The sequence below is a fragment of the Nerophis ophidion genome, linkage group LG16 (assembly GCF_033978795.1).
Source record: "Nerophis ophidion isolate RoL-2023_Sa linkage group LG16, RoL_Noph_v1.0, whole genome shotgun sequence".
NCBI classification, from domain to species: domain Eukaryota; kingdom Metazoa; phylum Chordata; class Actinopteri; order Syngnathiformes; family Syngnathidae; genus Nerophis; species Nerophis ophidion.
This window is the reverse complement of record NC_084626.1, coordinates 12,172,821-12,196,093: the sequence shown is the minus strand read 5'-3', so window position 1 is coordinate 12,196,093 and position 23,273 is coordinate 12,172,821. Positions and strand designations below refer to the sequence as shown.

Sequence of the window (23,273 nt, the reverse complement as noted above, 5' to 3'; positions counted from 1 at the left end):
TTCATATCCGGTGTGTTCATGTAACAAAAACAACCAGAATGTCAGCAATGGTAGAGGAAAGCACAACAATATTTTGTCTGTAACAGGGACCGTTAGCATCTCTACTGAAGCTAAATGGTGAACTTTGACAATGTTTTTTCTGGCTGTCAGAATTGAGCAAACAGATAAAAACATGTACAGTACTACTAGTGTGTCTGCACTAAGTTGTGAAAAATAGAAAGTGCAGACAGAGCGATTGTCTAAAAAGAAAGAAGGCAATTATGGCTTGCAAGCCTCAAACAGAATTTGGATGTGAAAAATGTTAACATGAAATAATGTGCTCAGCTCATTTTGTATTTGATATGTATGAATACATATTTACCTGTTATTTGTGACTTTTTTGAAAACATATTGCTAATACACAAGGACTAGTTTTTATTCAGACATGACAAGATGACATTCCCAAATCTCCATTGCTTTCCTCACCCCACAATAAGATGAGTGTAAACACTTTGGATGTCAGTTGCTGTATAAACTGGGAGAATAGATGAGGCTTGAGAAGCTGACCTGAAATTATTGGAACAAATGATAGAAATAATACAAGACGATCATCCATCCATCCATTTTCTACCGTTTATTCCCTTTGGAGGCGCTGGTGCCTATCTCAACTACAATCGGGCGGAAGGCGAGGTACACCCTGGACAAGTCGCCATCTCATCGCAGATAAGACAATCATGTTTTTTTTTTTAAGTTTTACTGCTGAGTACACTACTAGCCTAGAGAAATCAGTGTGTGTAATAGTATGATTTCACTAATAAACATTTTATATTGATCGCTTTTCGCAATTGGTGCCACTTAATCCACATTCCACTCCTTTGTTATGTTGATCTTTGTATAGTTGTGCACGTATTTTTGGTGTTTCAGCATTTTTTGACAGACTTATCCCGGATTTTTGACTTTTTCATAATCATTACATTCACTTTGTTTATAAACACTTTCCTCCTTGATGGCTGAACATCTGGGTACTAAACACTTGATACGTTTCCATCCACCGGATTCAACCATGCATTAAATTGATCGTCCTGGAGACACAAATCGTTGAACTTTCACTTACCCATCTTATGCAAGTAATTTGGCTTTGCTGTGGGCTTTTGTTAAGTTTTCTCTGCTGCTATGCTAACTTAGCTGTCAACACACAGCAATAGCTGCTGGTGTTCCATATGTTATATCGTCCTCAAAAATCGAAACATTTCAAAGCGAGACTAAAGTTTATGCACGTTTTAAATAAAAGTAATGTCAATAGACTTTTAAGACCTTTCAACATCATATTTAGGGCCTTTTATGAGATTTTACAAATAATTTTAGACATTTCAAGGCCTTAAATTTAAATTATTGGATTTAAGACCCCGCAAATACCCTGACTGATTGCATGCACAATGTTGTGTTGATTCTCTGCTTGTTTGTGACACACACAAGAAACGTTTGTTCATATCTGGGTGGATGAATCAGACAAGATCTCCAAAGACACCTTTTAAAACAGGGAATTTATTTGTCATAAAAAAAAAAAAAGATTCATGACTATTTCATTGTCACTAACAGTACGGAAGCACTGAGTCTTTGAGCACTGAAACTGCTCTTCAAGTATGTTAGTTGAGTTCAAAGGTCATCTTCCTCAGAAGTGGAACGTTCCGGTTGGCTGGAAAGTGGGAAGCACACTTTCATCCAGCCTCCGGGAGAAAACCCTTTATAATATTTGATCCAGAGCCATGAATGGAGTCTTAATGGAGGATGAGTTGGTCATTAAAGCTGACATTAGGGGGGAAAACAAATGTCCATAAATAATTATAAGTGATCAGCAGGTGAGCGTTAAAAACAAATAAATACACGTTGGAATTAAAAGCGATACAAATGCAAAGGAGGGTGACGCAAACGTGTAAACAAATTCACTCAGGAGAGAGAAATCAAATGTGCAGTTCTCTCAAAGCCACCATTGCAACAAAGGAGCGGCCATCTTGTCCCTCTTGGGTGATGCAGCGATGGCCGTGGACAGGTGGCGTCGCGACCTCCTTGATTGGAATTAAGAATGGCGCCGTCGTCAGGTCACGTGGGGCGCAGCAGGAAGCGATGCAGGTACTCGGAGAAGGGGTGCCAGTGCCTCCAGAGGAAGGCCGTGAGGACGACGAGCAGCAGCGTGGAAAGCGTGCGGCTGCGCGTCTTCATCAGGGGCACCACGCAGTTGGCCACCGTGGATACGAACACCAGGAGGACGGCCATGACGGCCAGGAGCACGTTGATCAGTTTGCCCAGAAGTGTTCGCGCCGTGGCGTTCTCCAGACCCTCCAGCTGCACCACCTGCTGCTGCTGCTGCTGCAGCTGCAGCTCCATCTTGGAGATGCGGGTCTGACACGCCTCCAGCGCCTCCTGCGGGGCGAACCACAACACAAAATATTTGCGAGCCAGCCAAACAAACAAATAAAACACATGGTTGAGAACATGGAGAAGCTGGAAGTGTGGAACCCGTTGAAGTGGACTGGCTGTCAAATAGACCCAAACTTGACCTATTAACTAGAGATGTCCGATAATGGCTTTTTTGCCGATATCCGATATTGTCCAACTCTTAATTACCGATACCAATATCAACCGATACCGATATATACAGTTGTGGAATTAACACCTTTTTATGCCTAATTTTGTTGTGATGCCCCGCTGGATGCATTAAACAATGTAACAATCCATCCATCCATCCATCATCTTCCGCTTATCCGAGGTCGGGTCGCGGGGGCAGCAGCCTAAGCAGGGAAGCCCAGACTTCCCTATCTCCAGCCACTTCGTCTAGCTCTTCCCGGGGGATCCCGAGGCGTTCCCAGGCCAGCCGGGAGACATAGTCTTTCCAACGTGTCCTGGGTCTTCCCCGTGGCCTCCTACCAGCTGGACGTGCCCTAAACACATCCCTAGGGAGGCGTTCGGGTGGCATCCTGACCAGATGCCCGAACCACCTCATCTGGCTCCTCTCGATGTGGAGGAACAGCGGCTTTACGTTGAGCTCCTCCCGGATGGCAGAGCTTCTCACCCTATCTCTAAGGGAGAGCCCCGCCACACGGCGGAGGAAACTCATTTCGGCCGCTTGTACCCGTGATCTTATCCTTTCGGTCATGACCCAAAGCTCATGACCATAGGTGAGGATGGGAACGTAGATCGACCGGTAAATTGAGAGCTTTGCCTTCCGGCTCAGCTCCTTCTTCACCACAACGGATCGATACAACGTCCGCATTACTGAAGACACCGCACCGATCCGCCTGTCGATCTCACGATCCACTCTTCCCCCACTCGTGAACAAGACTCCTAGGTACTTGAACTCCTCCACTTGGGGCAGGGTCTCCTCCCCAACCCGGAGATGGCACTCCACCCTTTTCCGGGCGAGAACCATGGACTCGGACTTGGAGGTGCTGATTCTCATTCCGGTCGCTTCACACTCGGCTGCGAACCGATCCAGTGAGAGCTGAAGATCCCGGCCAGATGAAGCCATCAGGACTACATCATCTGCAAAAAGCAGAGACCTAATCCCGTGGTCACCAAACCGGAACCCCTCAACGCCTTGACTGCGCCTAGAAATTCTGTCCATAAAAGTTATGAACAGAATCGGTGACAAAGGACAGCCTTGGCGGAGTCCAACCTTCACTGGAAACGTGTCCGACTTACTGCCAGCAATGCGGACCAAGCTCTGACACTGATCATACAGGGAGCGGACTGCCACAATAAGACATTCCGATACCCCATACTCTCTGAGCACTCCCCACAGGACTTCCCGAGGGACACGGTCGAATGCCTTCTCCAAGTCCACAAAGCACATGTAGACTGGTTGGGCAAACTCCCATGCACCCTCAAGAACCCTGCCGAGAGTATAGAGCTGGTCCACAGTTCCACGACCAGGACGAAAACCACACTGTTCCTCCTGAATCTGAGGTTCGACTATCCGGCGAAGCCTCCTCTCCAGTACACCTGAATAAACCTTACCGGGAAGGCTGAGGAGTGTGATCCCACGATAGTTGGAACACACCCTCCGGTCCCCCTTCTTAATGAGAGGGACCACCACCCCGGTCTGCCAATCCAGAGGTACCGCCCCCGATGTCCACGCGATGCTGCAGAGTCTTGTCAACCAAGACAGCCCCACAGCATCCAGAGCCTTAAGGAACTCCGGGCGGATCTCATCCACCCCCGGGGCCTTGCCGCCGAGGAGCTTTTTAACTACCTCAGCGACCTCAGCCCCAGAAATAGGAGAGTCCACTACAGATTCCCCAGGCACCGCTTCCTCAAAGAAAGACGTGTTGGTGGGATTGAGGAGGTCTTCGAAGTATTCCCTCCACCGATCCACAACATCCGCAGTCGAAGTCAGCAGAACACCATCCGCACCATACACGGTGTTGATAGTGCACTGCTTCCCCTTCCTGAGGCGCCGTATGGTGGTCCAGAATCGCTTCGAAGCCGTCCGGAAGTCGTTTTCCATGGCTTCCCCGAACTCTTCCCATGTCCGAGTTTTTGCCTCCGCGACCGCTAAAGCTGCACACCGCTTGGCCCGTCGGTACCCGTCCACTGCCTCCGGAGTCCTATGAGCCAAAAGAACCCGATAGGACTCCTTCTTCAGCTTGACGGCATCCCTCACTGCAGGTGTCCACCAACGGGTTCTGGGATTACCGCCACGACAGGCACCAACAACCTTGCGGCCACAGCTCCAATCAGCCGCCTCGACAATAGAGGTTCGGAACATGGTCCACTCGGACTCAATGTCCCGCACCTCCCTCGTGACATGTTCAAAGTTCTCCCGGAGGTGTGAATTGAAACTCTCTCTGACAGGAGACTCTGCCAGACGTTCCCAGCAGACCCTCACAATGCGCTTGGGCCTGCCAGGTCTGTCCGGCATCCTCCCCCACCATCGCAGCCAACTCACCACCAGGTGGTGATCGGTAGAAAGCTCCGCCCCTCTCTTCACCCGAGTGTCCAAAACATAAGGCCGCAAATCCGATGACACAACTACAAAGTCGATCATGGAACTGCGGCCTAGGGTGTCCTGGTGCCAAGTGCACATATGGACACCCTTATGTTTGAACATGGTGTTTGTAATGGACAAACTGTGACGAGCACAAAAGTCCACAAAAGTCCTCTCTGAGCTGCTACCTTACCGTGGTAGAGGAGTTTGCGTGTACCAATGATCCTAGGAGCTATGTTGTCTGGGGGTTTTCATGCCCCCTGGTAGGGTCTCCCAAGACAAACAGGTCCTAGGTGAGTGATCAGACAAAGAGCAGCTCAAAGACTTCTATGGAATTACAACGAAATGAACCCAGATTTCCCTCGCCCGGACGTGGGTCACCGGGGCCCCGCTCTGGAGCCAGGCCCGGAGTTGGGGCACGATGGCGAGCGCCTGGTGGTCGGGCCTATTCCCATGGGGCCCGGCCGGGCACAGCCCGAAGAGGCAACGTGGGTCATCCCTCCAATGGGCTCACCACTCATAGGAGGGGCCATAGAGGTCGGGTGCATTGTGAGCTGGGCGGCAGCCGAAGGCAGGGCACTTGGCGGTCCGATCCTCGGCTACAGAAGCTAGCTCTTGGGACGTGGAACGTCACCTCACTGGGGGGGAAGGAGCCTGAGCTAGTGCGCGAGGTAGAGAAGTTCCGGCTGGATATAGTCGGACTCACCTCGACGCACAGCAAGGGCTCTGGAACCAGTTCTCTCGAGAGGGACTGGACCCTCTTCCACTCTGGCGTTGCCGGCAGTGAGAGGCGACGGGCTGGGGTGGCAATTCTGGTTGCCCCCCGGCTCAAAGCCTGTACGTTTGAGTTCAACCCAGTGGACGAGAGGGTAGCTTCCCTTCGCCTTCGGGTGGGGGGACGGGTCCTGACTGTTGTTTGTGCTTACGCACCAAACAGCAGTTCAGAATACCCACCCTTTTTGGGTACACTCGAGGGAGTACTGGAAAGTGCTCCTCCGGGTGATTCCCTTGTCCTACTGGGAGACTTCAACGCTCATGTTGGCAACGACAGTGAAACCTGGAGAGGCGTGATTGGGACAATGTAACAAGGTTTTCAAAAATAAATCAACTCAAGTTATGGAAAAAGATGCCAATATGGCAAAGTAAACTACCACATAGCAAAGGACATACACTATTTGATTTCCTATTATGCAGCTCATTTTTATTTTACACTTAATGAAATATCTTGTGACATCATGCACAGAAGTGCACTTTGTTTGTTTTAAACTATTGTATTGGCGTTCTGTACAAAAAGTGCACTTTAATTTTACTGATATTTGACCGATAATAATACAGAATTGGGAAATTACTTATAATACAAAAAAAAAATGGCAAACTGCAACTTGATGAGTTGTTGGGATATAGATGGGTTGTCGACATGAATGTGTTTTATTGTGACGTCATTGCTGTATGTTAACTTGATGATGTCACTTCTTATCTTGTAGAACAAGTCCAGCCTTTGACAGGCGATGACAGGACTTGTGCTTCGATGGCTAAGAGAGTGTGACTAACAGTATGACACATGAGCATGTCAGCAGCGACACAATGAGACAGGGTATGTTTAGCGAGGGCGGGGTGTGTATCTGGGTCTGGGTGTGTGTGTGTGTGTGTGTGTGCGTGTGTGTTCTGGCAATGCTTACTGAATGGGGACATCGCTCTGTTTACACAGTCACCTTTAGGGGACCTCTGACGGTATGGGGACAAAAAAAACAGGTCCCCTAAAGGGACACTTTTTTTAAATGATAGTCAGATCCATTCTGAAGATGCCTAAGTGTAAAGTGAAACATTTGTTATCCTGGCATTAATAGTACTGTGATTCTGTATGGTATTCATCCTTGGTTAAAACTATTATATTTTTCCAAAGACAAAATCTGGTTTAGTGTCCCTTAGGATGACATTTTCATACAGCATGATTATAAAACATTACCTTAAAGTATGATTCACATTCAGAATTTCCCATCCTTCTATATATGCTAGTTGGAGTTGCAGACAACTTCATTACTGCCAAATACCAGTTTTCAGTAATGTCACAGAAGATGCAGGATTTGCTTTAACATTTAAGTGGTGAAACTTCCTATAAGAGGACAGCTGTAGTGCTGTGTTCTGAGGATCATGTTATATTTAATTTGATTTTTTTTTTTAATGGTCCTCAGTAGTCACGTACAAATTTGTGTGAATTATGCAAAATTATTTAAATTTGGTCCCCATGAACCAAATTAACTGTTTTTCCCCAGGGTCCCCAGTAAGAATGATCAGCACATTACTTCATCAATCCAGAGATTTAAAGACGTGTATGAGCTAACTGGGCAGTGGCCATTTTACCTCATTTTTTATGCCTCCACAACCTGTAAAAAGAGTGGTCACCAACCTTTTTGAAACCAAGAGTTACTTCTTGGGTACTGATAAATGCGAAGGGCTACCAGTTTGATACGCACTTAAATAAATTGCCAGAAATAGCCAATTTGCTTAATTTACCTTTAATAAATAAATAAATAAATATATAGAAATATGGGTATTTCTGTCTGTCATTCCGTTGTATACTTTTTTCCCTTTTACGTAAGGTTTTTTGTAGAGAATAAATGATGAAAAAAACACTTAATTGAACGGTTTAAAAGAGGAGAAAATTGGAAAAAAAATGAAAATAACATTTTGAAACATAGTTTGTCTTCAATTTCTACTCTTTTAAATTAAAAATTCAAACGAAAAAAAGAATAAAAAAAGTAGCTAATTCTAATCTTTTTGAAAAAATTAAAAAAATAATTTATGGAACATCATTAGTATTTTTTCCTGATTAAGATTAATTTTAGAATTTTGATGGTATGTTTTAAATAAGTTAAAATACAATCTGCATTTTGTTATAATATATAAAAAATTGGACCAAGCTGTATTTCTAACAAAGACAAATAATTATTTCTTCTAGATTTTGAACAAAAATTTTAAAGTAAATTCAAAAGACTTTGAAATAAGATTTAGATTTGATTCTACAGATTTTCTAGATTTGCCAGAATATTTTTATTTTATTTTAATCATATTAAGTTTGAAGAATTATTTCACAAATATTCTTCTTCGAAAAAACAGAAACTAAAATAAAGAATTAAATTAAAATGTATTTATTTTTCTTTACAATAAAATTTTTTTTTACTTGAACATTGATTTAAATTGTCAGGGAAGAAGAGGAAGGAATTTAAAAGGTAAAAAGGTATATGTGTTTAAAAATCCTAAAATAATTTTTAAGGTTGTAGATTTTCTCTAAAATTGTCTTTCTAAAAGTTATAAGAAGCAAAGTAAAAACATAAATGAATTTATTTAAACAAGTGAAGACTAAGTCTTTAAAATATTTTCTTGGATTTTCAAATTCTATTTGAGTTTTGTCTCTCTTAGAAATAAAAATGTCGAGCAAAGCAAGACCAGCTTGCTACTAAATAAATAACATTTTAAAAATAAAGGCAGCTCTCTGGTAAGTGCTTCTATTTGAGCTATTTTTAGAACAGGCCAGCGGGCTACTCATCTGGTCCTTCTGGCCTACCTGGTGATCCCTGCTGTAGAAAGAGTGGTCCCCAGAAGTGATAATCAAAAACGTGGTCCCCATTCCAAATGATAACCAGTATGTGTGTGTGTGTGTGTGTGTGTTCACCTGAATGTCTCTGGCTCGCTCATAAGACTGGTAAGCGATCTTCTCCTCCATGCTGGCTAGTTCCTGTTTCAAGTTGAGTATTTCATTCTGGTGCAGCTCTGTAAGGTCGTTGAGCTGCTCTTCCAAACGTTCACACCTGCAGGAACATTAGCAACAAGAAGAAGCTAAGGTTAGCAAGCTTGCATGATGAGCTACTCCAGAGGCTCTCATTACCTGAATCGCTCCTCCTGCAAAGCCTCCATGATCATTGTGTAGTCCCGCTGATAGTGAGACTTTAAAGTCTCAAAGGACTCCTCGAGTCGTCCCTGGTTGTCCCGCAGCTCTTGGAGCTCGTGGAGTAGAGCCTCAAAGCCTGATGCTTGCGAAGGATCAAGCGTGTTCCCCCTGGAGCTTGGGGGCCCCCCCAGACATCCCGTGGTGCTGTTGGGTCCTGCGGAACCAGAGGTAGCACTGGAACAGTCGTCCTCACTGCCGTACTTTGGACTGGACTGCATCTGCCCCGTAGGGAGGGTCCTTATCCCCCCAGGGCCGACCCCTCCTTCGTCCTCTTGGGTCTCGTCCAGAGAGTCTTTTAGCGCCGCGATGTTGTCGGCACTGCCAAACTTGTTGCGGATGAGAAACGCAAATTCTCTGGGCTTGGACGCCACAGCTCCAGCTGCTGAATGAGTGGCTTGGGAAATGGTGGAGAGGCCGCCGGTCACCTGGAGTAGACAAGGACAGCTCGTTAGCCGCCTTACAAGAAGAGAGCATGTGTCTCAAATGGAAAAATGTGTTTTCTCTCATAGCGGGCATTTCTCGTCCAATGACTCGTCAATTGAGTAAAATTTAACTCTGTCTCTGCATGATTCCTTGCTTTTTATCTGTTTAATAGATGTCATCAGTGTTTGAACCTGACACAGCGCTTCACTTCTTCAGTATTTTGTTATGTTTCAGTCCTATCAAAAAATGTAATATATTTATTTTTGTCCTCAAAATTCTACACTCAATATACCCCATAAAGACACAATGTGAAACATTTTTTTTTTAGATTTTTGCTAATTGTTTAACACACTTAAAACTATGAAATCACATGTATGATTTTTACTAATTGTTTAACACACTTAAAACTAAGAAATCAAATGTATGATTTTTACTAATTGTTTAACACACTTAAAACTAAGAAATCACATGTATGATTTGTACTAATTGTTTAACACACTTAAAACGAAGAAATCACATGTATTCATTCATAGCCTTTGCCATGAAGGTCAAAAGTGAGCTCAGGTGCATCCCTTATCAATTGATCATCATAGATAGATAGTACTTTATTGATTCCTTCAGGAGAGTTCCTGTGGTATTCCTACAGCTTAATTGAAGTCCACCTGTGGTAAATTCAGTTGGATGGACATGATTTGGAAAGGCACACACCTGGCTATACAGTATATACTGTAAATTCCCACACTTGACAGTGCATGGCAGAGCACAAACCAAGCATAAAGTCGAAGGAATTGTCTGTAGACCTCAGACAGAATTGTGCCGAGACACAGAAATATATCTGCTACCTTGCAGCCCTTTGAGACACTTGTGATTTAGGGCTATATAAATAAACATTGATTGATTTATTGATTGATTGATTAATGGCCTTAATTAGCATGGTGGCCTCCACCATCCATAAATGGAAGAAGTTGAGAACCACTAGGACTCTTACTAGAACTGGCCGGCCGTCTAAACTGAGCCCTTCAGGGGAAAGGACCTAGCCAAGGAGGTGACCAAGAACCTGATGGTCACTCTGTCAAAGCTGCAACCTTCTTCTGTGGAAAAAAACCTTTGAGAAGTACAACCATCTCTGCAGCAATCCACCAATCAGGTGGTGTATAGTGGCCAGATGGAAGCCATTCCTTAATAAAAAAAAGGTTGTGCAATCCTATGCACCTGAAAACTCTCAAACTATGTGAAGTGAATTATATTTATAAAGTGCTTTTTCTCTAGTGACTCAAAGCGATATATGTAGTGAAACCCTCGGGGTGTAACGGTACACAAAAATTTTGGTTCGGTATGTACCTCGGTTTAGAGGTCACGGTTCGGTTCATTTTCGGTACAGTAAGAAAACAAACAAATATAATTTTTGGGGTTATGTATGTACCAAATTTGTAAACAATGGCTTTATCCTTTTAACATTGGGAACACTATAATAATTCTGCCCACGTTAATCCGCATTAAACTGCCTCAAGTTGTTTCTTTGATTAAATAAAATGACAAAACCTTTCTTCTACATATAAAAAGTGCAATATTAAACAGTTTCAAGTCAACTCATCATGCTTGATTTATTACAGCATTGGGAAGCCTGTAGTTGACTTTTATTATGTAAATGTTATATTTTTGTCAACATGTGATAGCAGGCACCCTGTCATTCAAAACTAGGCTGCTACATTACATATGATTAATGTAACAATAGCTGAAAAATAGTACAATTGCAATAGGAGAGACTATTCATCCCTGAAATCTATGGAGTTCATGTTAGTTCATGTGAAATAACAGACAGACAGGGCTTTGCTGCCCTTAACACACGCACGCACGCTCACACACACACACACACACACACACACACACACACACACACACACACACACACACACACACGCACATGCACGCACGCACACACACGCCCGCACGCACGCACACAGCAAAATGAGCTAACGTAACGCTTAAAGCTAATTAGCCTTCACATCACCTCAAGCCTATACTGTGAGCGAGCTGAACTGCAGTTTAAGTTTCTAATATGTCAACGGGCTCATAGTGATGTTTGTAATAGTTGTGACTGGAAAGTGTTTCCTATAATTTTGGGAGTGTACGATGTCCGCTGCTAAACACATGTCTGCTCGACAATGAAGCATTTACAACATGCGTTCTGAATACGCACTGCTGATTGATTGGCTGTTACATAGCTCTACATACGCACTGCTGATTGGCTTTGTATGTAATCAATCAGATGGTTGTGTGGGCGGGACAATGATGGGTGCTCACTGCTCGGACAGAGGCAGAAAGCAGAGCAGCTTGTTAAGACTTTAGAGTACAAACTCGTTCGATACACCCTCATAACGAACCGAAACCCCGTACCGAAACGGTTCAATACAAATACACGTACCGTTACACCCCTATGAAACCCAATGTCTAAGTTACATTTAAACAAACCAGTGTGGGTGGCACTGGGAGCAGGTGGGTAAAGTGTCTTGCCCAAGGACACAACGGCAGTGACTAGGATGGCGGAAGAGGGGATCGAACCAACCGAGCTATACCGCCCTACTATGAGAAACAAGAATATCTGGTCTAATGAGACAAAAATGTAAAGAAACAAGAATCTCTGGTCTAATGAGACAATAATGTAACTCTTTGGCGTAAATGCCAGACGTCATGTTTGGAGGAAACCAGGCAACGCTCATCAATACCATCTCTACAGTGAAGCATGTTGGTGGCAGCAGCATCCTGTGGGGAGGATTTTCAGCGGGGAACTTGGATACTAGTCAGGACAGAGGGAAGGATGAATGCAGCAATGTACAGACACATCCTGAATGAAAACCTGATCCAAAGCAATCTTGAACTAAAACTGGGGCAAGGTTTATCTTTCAGCAGGACGACCCTAAGCACAATGCCAAGATATCAAAAGAATGGCTTCAGGACAACTCTGTAAATGTACTTGAGTGGCCCAGCCAGAGCCCAGACGTAATCCATTTGAACATCTCCGGAGAGATCTGTAAATGGCTGCGTACCAACGCTTTCATCTAGAGATGTCCGATAACATCGGACTGCCGATATTATCGGCCGATAAATGCTTTAAAATGTAATATCGGAAATTATCTGTATCGGTTTCAAAAAGTCAAATTTATGACTTTTTAAAATACCGCTGTACGGAGTGGTACACAGACGTAGGGAGAAGTACAGAGCGTCAATAAACCTTACAGGCACCGCCTTTGCGTGCCAACCCAATCCCATAATAGCTACACACACACACAAGTGAATCCAAAGCATACTTGGTCAACAGCCATACAGGTCACACTGAGGGTGGCCGTAAAAACAACTTTAACACTGTTACAAGTATGCGCCACACTGTGAACCCACACCAAACAATGATGACAAACACATTTCTGGAGAATATCCGCACCGTAACGCAACATAAACACAACAGAATAAATATCCAGAACTGCTTGCCGCAATAACTCTTCCGGGACGCTACAATATACAACCCCGCTCCACACTAACCTCCCCAGACCCACCTCAACCCCCCAGCCCCGCCCACCATAACCTCCTCACTCTCCCTCAGGGAGAGCATGTCCCAAATTCCAAGCTGCTGTTTTGAGGCATGTTAAAAAAAAAGTGCACTTTGTGACTTAAATAATAAATATGGCAGTGCCATGTTGGCATTTTTTTCCACAACTTGAGTTGATTTATTTTGGAAAACCTTGTTACATTGTTTAATGCATCCAGCGGGGCATCACAACAAAATTAAGCATAATAATGTGTTAATTCCACAACTGTAAATATTGGTATTGGTTGATATTGGAATCGGTAATTAAGAGTTAGACAATATCAAAATATCGGATATCGGCAAAAAAAGCCATTATCAGGCATCTCTACTGTCAACTCAACCTGATGGAGCTTAAGAGAGGCTGCAAAGAGGAATGGGCAAAACTACCCCAAGATAGGTGTGCCAAGTTTGTGGCATTGTATTAAAAAAACCTTGAGGCTGTAATTGCTGCCAAAGATGCATCGACAATGTATTGAGCAAAGTCTGTGAATACTTATGTACATGTACAAAAAACATTATTTATTTTGAGGACAAAAATTAATTTATTCCACTTCGGATTAACGGTGCAACAAAATGAGGAAGCAGTAATGCCCTGCTTTTACACTGTGTACTAATTCCCCGTAGCGCAAATGTTGACAGTGTAGTGCTGTTCCAAATCCATTACTGACGTTTCGTACTCATTTTGGAAATAACATTTATCAGCTTCTCCTTCTCCAAATTTTACTTTCAACACTCGAGTTAGTCCCTAACCTTCCGCACGCAGCCAAGATCTCAGTGTGGCAGAGTAGGTAGTGCACCAATCGAGACAGCACAGGGCTTCCCGATTACTGCGCTAGGGACAGGTGTATTAGTTGTTTGGAGTAAATGACACTTTATCACTGTCCAAAAAAGGTAACAAGTACATACCTTGGCGCCAACACCTTTGAGGCCCTGGTGCATGTCTCGCAAAACATCTTTGGGCTGACGCGGGATGCCGTTGTGCTCCACCTCGCAAAGCTTGCGGTGATAGTTCTCCAGTTTCTTCTGCAGGTGCTGGATGGTCTGCGAGGACTTTTGGTTCTTCTTCTCAAACACCTGCTTGATCCGCACGCTCTGCAGCTTGTCCGCGTTGTTGGCCAGCTTCAGGTATTCGGCCACGTTGTCGTCACGCGCCGTCTGTTCGATTTTGATTTGCTCCGTGAGTTTGAGGATCTTCTGCTGGAGATGTGCGATGGCCTGCTTCGTGCGCTGGGGGTCCGGTGTGCTGTCGACCACCTCATAGCCGTCATAGCCGCTGGAGATGGTGTTGGGCGAGACAGCAGGGCCCGATCCGTCGTAACGATCCAGCTGTTAAAAGAGGACACAATGCTCTCACCAGAACTAACTGATAAAAAACACACTTCTGATAAACAATCACATGACTTCCATTCATGTTACTCTATTCCAGGCCTGGGCAATTATTTTGACTCGGGGGCCACATTTACAAAACAAAATGTGTCTGGGGGCCGGTATATATATTTCTATGAACACTAATACAAAACTTCACAATAATGTCTGATTGAATGCTAAAAACGTTATGGCAGACTGCCTTAAAAAACGTAATGGAATTATTTTTTTTCTATGAAGGATAAAACACTGAATATTGATAACATATGAACGTCACACCCCTCATTCGATCGACACATTTTACAATCAAGTGAAACGCAACAAAAATGCAAAAACAGTGCAATTTGAACGCGAAGCGTACAAAATAAACCACCTACAATCTGATATATCTGATATATCACTAAACTTTAGAACTTTGTTGTGAAAATCTCCTTCCGCCTCTGTGGAAACGCTTCCCTCCCACACGGCTTGGTGCTCGTCTGAGCTGCTGTGACGTAGATTACCATAGTAACTAATTAGATGACAATAGTAACTAATTAAATTACAATAGTAACTAGTATATCATCCAAAAGTGCAGATTCAAACCATTGAAATACTTAGTATAGTTGAAGACTTACTGTCGTTAGAAAACATCACTGCACATCATAATGGCAGCTAGACTTTCCGTCTTAAAGATCTAAAAAAAAATCATTTGGGAATGTCCGGCGGGCCAAATTGAAAAGCTCAACGGGCCACATGTGCGATGGCCTACTTCGTGTGCTGGGGGGCTGCTCTATTCTGTCTTTTTAAGAGTGCTTTTCTCTTCCCTAATCAGGAAAAAAATCCCACTGCAAAGGAATGCTTTAGTTATTAAGAACTACAGTGGGACATCGATTTACAGTTTATTGTACAAACTTTTCGATTTTCGGAACACAGAATGAATAAAAAATAGGATTTTGTTTACAAAATGTTTGTAGGGTAGCGCAAAATAGACAACATCAATTACAGAAATTTGACCGTCGATAGCTGTGTCCCGCAAATTTGACCGCAACAAGCGAACAAACGCGTCCTCAACGCAATGTAGCAGTAGCTAATGTCCCATCACAGAAAAAAAAGACACTGAGGTTAGCAATCCTAAACTTAATGGTGGCAAAAAATTTTTTTTTACAATCATTAACATTGGAGCACGCAGAACAGCGAAACATTTTACACTACATAAGCTAGGAGGATATGCTACAGCAACTTCAAAACGACAGGGTAGGTAGGGCCAGGCAATATGGCCTTTTTCTAATATCTCAATATTTTTAGGCCATGTCACGATACACGATATATACTGTATCTCGGTATTTTGCCTTAGCCTTGAATGAACACTTGAGGCATATAATCACCGCAGTATGATGATTATATGTGTCTACATTAAAACATTCTTGTTCATATTGCATTAATATATGGTACTTTTAAACTTTCAGGCAGAGAGGGAAATCCCAACTAAATCAATTGACCAAAACTCTATTTATTAAACAGTTACTAAGCAGTGGCACACACATTCATGTCATTTCCAAAACAGAAAGTGCAAGATTGTCAGAGACATTTTAAAACAAGCAATTAATGCACTTTTGTGCATGATATCACTAAGATGACATATCAAAACAACACTAAATTAAAGTGCACTTTTTGTACAGAATGCCACTACAATAGTTTAAAACAAATAAAGTGATTTTGTGGGCGTGTGGCACCAAATGGAGATGTTGACATGCGGAGTAATCACTCTTAATTCTCTAGCAGGTGACTTTTCAAATGATGCTACATATTAGCAGTAATGCTACTTTTTGTAGCAACGCTTTAGCACCGCACTTGACAAATTACGGTTGTCTGTTTGACATATTCCCACTTTAAGCCATACCACCGCCAGACGATAGAGCCCCTGCTGTTTTTCTTGGGAATTAATACTTCATTCATTTGTTACCAAATTGGCACCTTCTTTCTCTCGTATTACCACTTGCACCACAGCCAACGTTACCCATGCCGCTACCTCTCTCCTCCGCGAGGGTGTATACGTATGTGACGTACGAAGTGACGGTATGTGACGTATGTAAGAAGGTGCACTCGCTGTTTGTGAGGAGAGACAGGAAAGAGTGAGAAATGCCTGTAGTGTAATGCCAGCAGCTAAAAGCAACTGTGTGAGAACGTCTACTCGAATATCACGATATAGTCATTTTCTATATCGCACAGAGACAAACCCACGATATATCGAGTATATCGATATATCGCCCACGACAGGGTCACTGTGTACCCCAAATTCCGCCCGAATGCAGCTGAGATAGGCTCCAGCACCCCCCGCAACCCCAAAAGGGACAAGCGGTAGAAATTGGATGGATGTTTCTTATGGGGAAATATGCTTCGATATACAAACTTTTTAATTTAGACAGATATCAAAAACCTTGTTCAAGAACCAATTACGAGCTTATGAAAAATACCGTTTCATGAGCACTGTGTCGAAAAAGTGGAATCTGGCGAAAATAATGTGACTTGTTAATGGCAAAAGGTGTGTGGGCGTGATGGCGATAGCTACATCAGTTAAGTAAATACGTTGACTTGATAGTGCTGACATTATCCATAAAAAACAGAAAGGCGGTGTATTGTTTTAAAAATTGTACTTTTTGTTTGATTGGAAATGCCAAAAATATCCTAAAAAACAAAGTGTGCAAAGCTCAGCTGCTTACAGTTCTGACTAACCTTGTCAGGCTCCTCAGTGGAATGGTAGCCAGATGTGAGCAGCATGTCTGCCAGGGAGGGGCTGGTGGGCGTGTCCGTGGTGGAGGAGGAGCGAGGGCGCCCAGCCTGCAGCAGGGCCTCGTGGGCACTGCGCCGGTGTATCTGGGGGCTACCTTTCTGAGGGGCATCCCCGGTGATCGCCACCTTGCTGCGGCGGCTCTGCAAGCTAGTGCCTCGCTTCATCATTGGCGGAGCACCGCGGATCTGCTGCAGGACGCGACTCAGAGCTGCGGGAGGGGCGGAAGCGGCAGGTCCGTCAGAGTCCGCGGACAGTGCCGAGGGGGCCCAACTGTCCCCGCCTTCTGTGATGGTCTCGGCAGTGGGTTCGGGAGGAGGGGCGCCGCTGGCGCAGGACGCGGTTGTGTCATGCGGGGACACAGAGGAGCGTCTGCGCTGCGGCTGGAAGAGCTGCTTCAGGCCATGGCCCAACGCTCCCATGTTCTCCAGGGCGTTGTGGGTGATTTTGGACAAACCATGCTCCGACTCTGACGCCCTCCTGCCGCCCTCCTGCTCTGCCCGACCTCCTGAGTCCGCTTCCTCTGCACACTGTTCACTACAACCCTGATCCATTAGAAGCCTCCAGTGCTACTTGGGGGGTGCACTGGACTAGCTACGCAGCGTCGACGACATCCCCCCCACCCCCCTTCCGGTTGAACTTTTTGAGTAGGCATGCATCAGTGGCTTGGCTCAATGTCATGCTTGTCTACCACAAAAAACAAAAAGAAATGATTGAAACAAAAATGGATTATAACATGCAGCAGTGAATGAAAAACACAAGAAACAGAACAAAGTGGGTTGGTGCACAGACATCCACTGTTTTACTTCTTTTCCCTCCCAAAAATCTAAATCTCTAAACAATCTCTACAATGGCTGGCTCAGCACCAACCTCCTACAGCAAAAAGATAATCTTTTTAAAAACAAAACAAATTAGAGTGAGAACGGTTTCTGAAATGCTGAAGTTGAACAAAAGATTTTTTTGGCATTGCATTTCAGAAAGGATTCAAATGAGTGCGCTTGGATGGTGCAAACAATAAACACACTATCAGTAAATGTAACTGCTGATCCGGCAGCCTCACGTTTTATTTTCATCTCATGTTCAACAGCTTCTATGTAGGCCCAGGTCAACCATAATGGCTTACAGTAAAGGAAGTATGCTGAAATATTTGCAGTTAGGACATTAAAAGTGATAAGTACAGACGATTGCTTACCATGAGCGCAGCCTCTCTTCTTCTGGCTCACAGAGCCCAAGTGGCTAAAGAAAAGAAAAAAAATTATATAAATATACAAACACCTCACCGCCCTCAACATTTGAATTATTAGTGGTAATTCATCAATGGGTTTTGTACAGTAATTGTAGCAGTAGATTACCAAGTCTATTTTTGTTCTCGTCCCCTAAATCACTTTGTGCAATATAAAGGGGGCGTTTGCATGTTTGCTCAGCTATTGTTTTCAAACCAAACAATATAAAAATAACACCACCATTACCATAAGTGGTTGTGTTTTTGTGTCTATATCTTTCACAATTACTAATTGTATTTAATAAAAATTGCTTGTCGGGTCCAAGGAATTTGGCATTCAGCCTTGGCACTCACCGCTTTATTGTCTACACGTACGCGAGGTGTGCCAATAAAAATAGAAAAAAGATTTACATTCAAATCGATATCTTATTTAGATTCTAAATCGATCCTTAATTTTCAAAAATCTATTTTATTCCTAATTAAAAAACATTTTTAAATCCATCCATCTATCTACCCCTCGTCCCTCTCAGTTTTTAAAATGACGTTATAAGGCAATCTCCATGCTAACTCGCTGCACATACACGTCATACATCAGAAACCAAAGAAGTTTTGAAATCTTTATTTCGAATGTTTTATCAACTATATCCAATAAGAAATTGCAAGAACCAGTTTGAATCGAGAATCGTGTCTAGTCGGGAATTGAATCTGAATCAAATAGTCGTCACCCCAATATCAGAATCGGATCAAATCGTGCCCAAAGTACACACACAAAAGCAGGCCCAGAGAAGAGAGTAAAAATCTGCTGTCATGTTGTTTTTACGAAAGGATACATATACAGTTGTGGTCAAAAGTTTACACTTGTAAAGGACATAATGTCATGGCTGTCTTGAGTTTCCAATCATTTCTACAACACTTTTTTTGTGTGTGTTAGTGATTGGAGCACACACACTTGTTTGTCACAAAAAACATTCATGAAGTTTGGTTCTTTTATGAATTTATTAACGTTCTACTGAAAATGTGACCAAATCTGCTGTGTCAAAAGTATACATACAGCAACATATATTATCAATTTTGGTGATGTAGAAAAGTTACAATCAAATAAAATTAGCTTCAGTTCATGGCCTCTTAACTTGATTTTGATTGACGACACCTGTTGACTTCTCTGAGCCCATTTAAATAGGGCTCACGTGATGCAGTCATTAGACTCAGTTACAAATGCGACAACGGGAAAGTCAAAAGAACTCAGCACAGATCTAAAAAGAAGAATCATTGACTTGAACAAGTCAGGAAAGTCACTTGGAGCCATTTCAAAGCAGCTTAAGGTCCCAAGAGCAACTGTGAAGACAATTGTTGTTAAGTATAAAGTGCATTGCACAGTTTTGTCACTGCCACGATCAGGAAAAAAACATAAGCTATCACCTGCTGCTGAGAGAAAATTCAACCGAGTCAACCGAGAACCCCCAAAAAGAAGGTCTGCGATGAATTGGAAGGTGCTGGAACACAGGTTTCAGTGTCCACAGTCAAGCATTTTTTGCATCGCCCTGGACTGAGAGGCTACCATGGAAGAAGGAAGCCTTTGCTCTAGAAGAGACACCTTAAGGCTCGTCTAAAGTTTGCTGCTGATCTAATGGATAAAGATAAAACCTTCTGGAGGAAAGTTCTGTGGACAGATGAAACAGAAATTGAGCTGTTTGGCCAGAATACCCAGCATTATGTTTGGGGGAGAAAAGGTGAGGCCTTTAATCCCAGAAACCATCATACCTATCGTCTACCATGGTGGTGGTAAAATGCTCTGGGCCTGTTTTGCTGCCAATGGAACTGGTGCTTTACAGAGAGTAATTGGGACAACGAAAAAGGAGAATTGCCTCCAAATTCTTCGGGACAACCTAAAATCATCAGCCCGGAGGTTGGGTCTTGGGCGCAGTTGGGTGTTCCAACAGGATAATGACCCCAAACACACGTCAAAAGTGGTAAAGGAATAGCTAAATCAGATGACAATTAAAGGCCTACTGAAACCCACTATTACCGACCACGCAGTCTGATAGTTTATATGAAATCTTAACATTGCAACACATGCCAATACGACCGGTTTAGTTTACTAAATTGCAATTTTAAATTTCCCGTGAAGTGTCCTGTTGAAAACGTCGCGGAATGATGACACGTATGATGACGTGTGCGCGTGACGTCACCGGTGGTAGCGGACAAGTTCTTCCAGCACCGATCACGGATAAAAGTTGTCTGCTTTAATCGCATAATTACACAGTATTCTGGACATCTGTGTTGCTGAATCTTTTGCAATTTGTTCAATTAATAATGGAGACTACAAAGAAGAATGATGTTGGTGGAAAGCGGCATATTGCAGCCGGCTGTAGCAAAGCAAACACAGCCAATGTTTCTTTGTTTACATTCCCTAAAGATGATGGTGAAGCTTTAATATGGAACAGAGCGGTCAAGTGAACATGGTTCTCTACCACATGTCAACCGGCAGGTTTCGGTGAGAAAATTGTGGTAATAACTCGGCTCTTACGGTAGACATGAGCGGAGCTCGTGTCGTTCCTCCTGCAGCTGTCAAAGAGGCAGCTCCGTGGCTTCCCTCAGAGACACTGGCGGTCACCACACCTCTCCGATTTTAATGGTATGACTATATAATCTCACTAAAACACTAGTAACACAATAAGCAGATAAGGGATTTTCCAGAATTATCCTAGTAAATGTGTCTAATAACATCTGAATTGCTGCCACTGCTCTCGTCTTTTTTTCTTCTTCTAGTCCTTCACTCTCAATATCCTCATCCACGAATCTTTCATCCTCACTCAAATTAATGGGGAAATTGTCGCTTTCTCGGCCCGAATCGCTCTACCTGCTCGTGGCCATGATTGTAAATAATGTGCAGATGTGAGGAGCTCTACAACCAATGATGTCACGCGCACATCGTCTGCTACTTCCGGTACAGGCAAGTCTTTTTTATTAGCGACCAAAAGTTGCAAACTTTATCGTGGATGTTCTCTACTAAATCCTTTCAGCAAAAATATGGCAATATCGCGAAATGATCAAGTATGACACATAGAATGGACCTGCTATCCCCGTTTAAATAAGAAAATCTTATTTCAGTAGGCCTTTAAGGGTTTAGAATGGCCTTCTCAAAGTCCTGACTTAAACCCAATTAAGAACAGGTGGACAATGCTGAACAAGTCCAAGTGAGAAAAACAAAAAACTTAACTGAACGGCACCAATTTTGTCAAGGGGAGTGGTCAGAAATTCAACCAGAAGCTTGTGGATGGCTACCAAAAGCGCCTTACTGCAGTGAAACTTGCCAAGGGACATGTAACCACATATTAACATTGCTGTATGTATACTTTTGACCCAGCAGATCTGGTCACATTTTCAGTAGACCCATAATAAATTCATAAAATAACCAAACTTCATGAATGTTTGTGCTCCAATCACTAACACAAAAAAATAAGAGTTGTAGAAATTATTGAAAACTCAAGACACCATTACATTATGTTCTTTACAAGTGTATGTGAACTTATGACCACGACTGTATATTTGATGGTAGCTGGAGATGTAACAATTCCTCAACATTTTCTACGATAAAATTAGTCGCTGACAAATTCATTTGTTGGCACGAGTCGGTGACATCATCACTCTGGTTTTTCCAGACGGAAGAGAGTCAGCACGACCACTTGCAACAACATTGCAGGTAAAAGCAGGTAACGTGTGAGAATATTTCAGCCTAATCTTGTTAAACACACTAATACCTTGAACATTTTGCAAAGCACAACGTGTTTCTTTTGTGGCGGTACATCTGTGATACAGGGACATTTACAGCAGAGGCATGAGTTTGGCCTTCTGGATGATGCGGTCTCAACTTGGTAAGATAGTTAGCCTGTTACCTTGCTAGTTAGCTAAGTGTGAGACAAAGTTTTGTGAAGAATAGATTGAACTAACGTTTTAGTCAAACTTTGTATCAATTCAACCTATTTTTTTGGTCAGGAACTGCAGGTGTGAAGCATAACAAAAAGTCAATGGTCAATCACACATACACAGACGCACACGAACATTAGTCACCCCCAAGCTGATGTCATAAAATAATAAATATTCAATCTATTAAGTATCTAAAATGTTCAAAATTAATCGAGTCTATTAGATTGCTAAGGATACCAGGACTTAATCAATAATAATATACCAGTGCAGCTTTTTTAAACATATAATCACAAAATGTTTTTTTTTTAGGAATGAGATAGTGTTTGGTTTTATTGCTGCTATTTTTACTGTCCTTTGTTTTCATAAAAAATTATACTGTACTTCGTTTTTGTCAGCATTGGAACTTTCCTTGCTTTTAATTGGACAAAAGTTAAATATTTATAATGTTTTTGTAACGGCCTAATGAGCAGCACAGTAACAGTATAAACAAATATGTATGGATGAATAAGTCATCTCTGTTAATTAGCACATGCCTAAATATATGGTAAATGGGTTATACAAGTATAGCGCGTTTCTACCTTCACGGTACTCAAAGCGCTTTAACACTATTTCCACATTCACCCATTCAGACACACATTCACACATTGACGGCGGCAGGTGCCATGCAAGGGCCTAACCATGACCCATCAGGAACAAGGGTAAAGTGTCTTGCTCAAGGACACAACGGACGTGAAGAGGTTGGTAGTAGGTGGGGATTGAATCCGGAAGCCTCAGGTTGCTGGCACCGCCACTCTCCCAACTGCGCCACACTGTCCCCTTTATAAATATATCTTTAAATGAATTTAAAAGAGGACTAAATCAAAGCCAGTGAATTCATTTTATAGTTCAATTAGTCGACTAATCGTTGACTAGTAGGCTATCAAAATAGTCGTTAGTTGCAGGTGACAATAGCTATACAAATCGCTAACATTAGCAAACATTAATACACAAAGCTAATGTGCGTGCAAGTGTTGTGCATTAGCGTAGTTACGTCATTATGCGCTGAAAGCCATAGGAGGACGGGTTATAATG

General features: G+C 42.9%; 1 protein-coding gene across 2 annotated transcripts in view; it reads right to left on the bottom strand.

The window, feature by feature from the left end:
- Positions 1-1,504: 1,504 nt before the first annotated feature.
- The window catches only part of tmcc1b (transmembrane and coiled-coil domain family 1b), a 38,430-nt gene continuing 16,661 nt past the window's right edge, over positions 1,505-23,273 (bottom strand). Inside the window, exons 4-9 of one of the 2 annotated variants that reach the window (XM_061874264.1) lie at positions 18,246-18,289; positions 16,999-17,740; positions 13,825-14,244; positions 8,850-9,337; positions 8,637-8,772; positions 1,505-2,400 (exon numbers count right to left, since the gene is read on the bottom strand). In XM_061874264.1, the coding sequence (XP_061730248.1) occupies positions 2,080-2,400; positions 8,637-8,772; positions 8,850-9,337; positions 13,825-14,244; positions 16,999-17,607 (1,974 nt within the window). In that variant the 5' untranslated portion in view covers positions 17,608-17,740; positions 18,246-18,289 and the 3' untranslated portion in view covers positions 1,505-2,079. Of the gene's footprint in view, positions 2,401-8,636; positions 8,773-8,849; positions 9,338-13,824; positions 14,245-16,998; positions 18,290-23,273 lie in introns of both variants that reach the window. The other variant, XM_061874265.1, reaches the window with a different exon arrangement.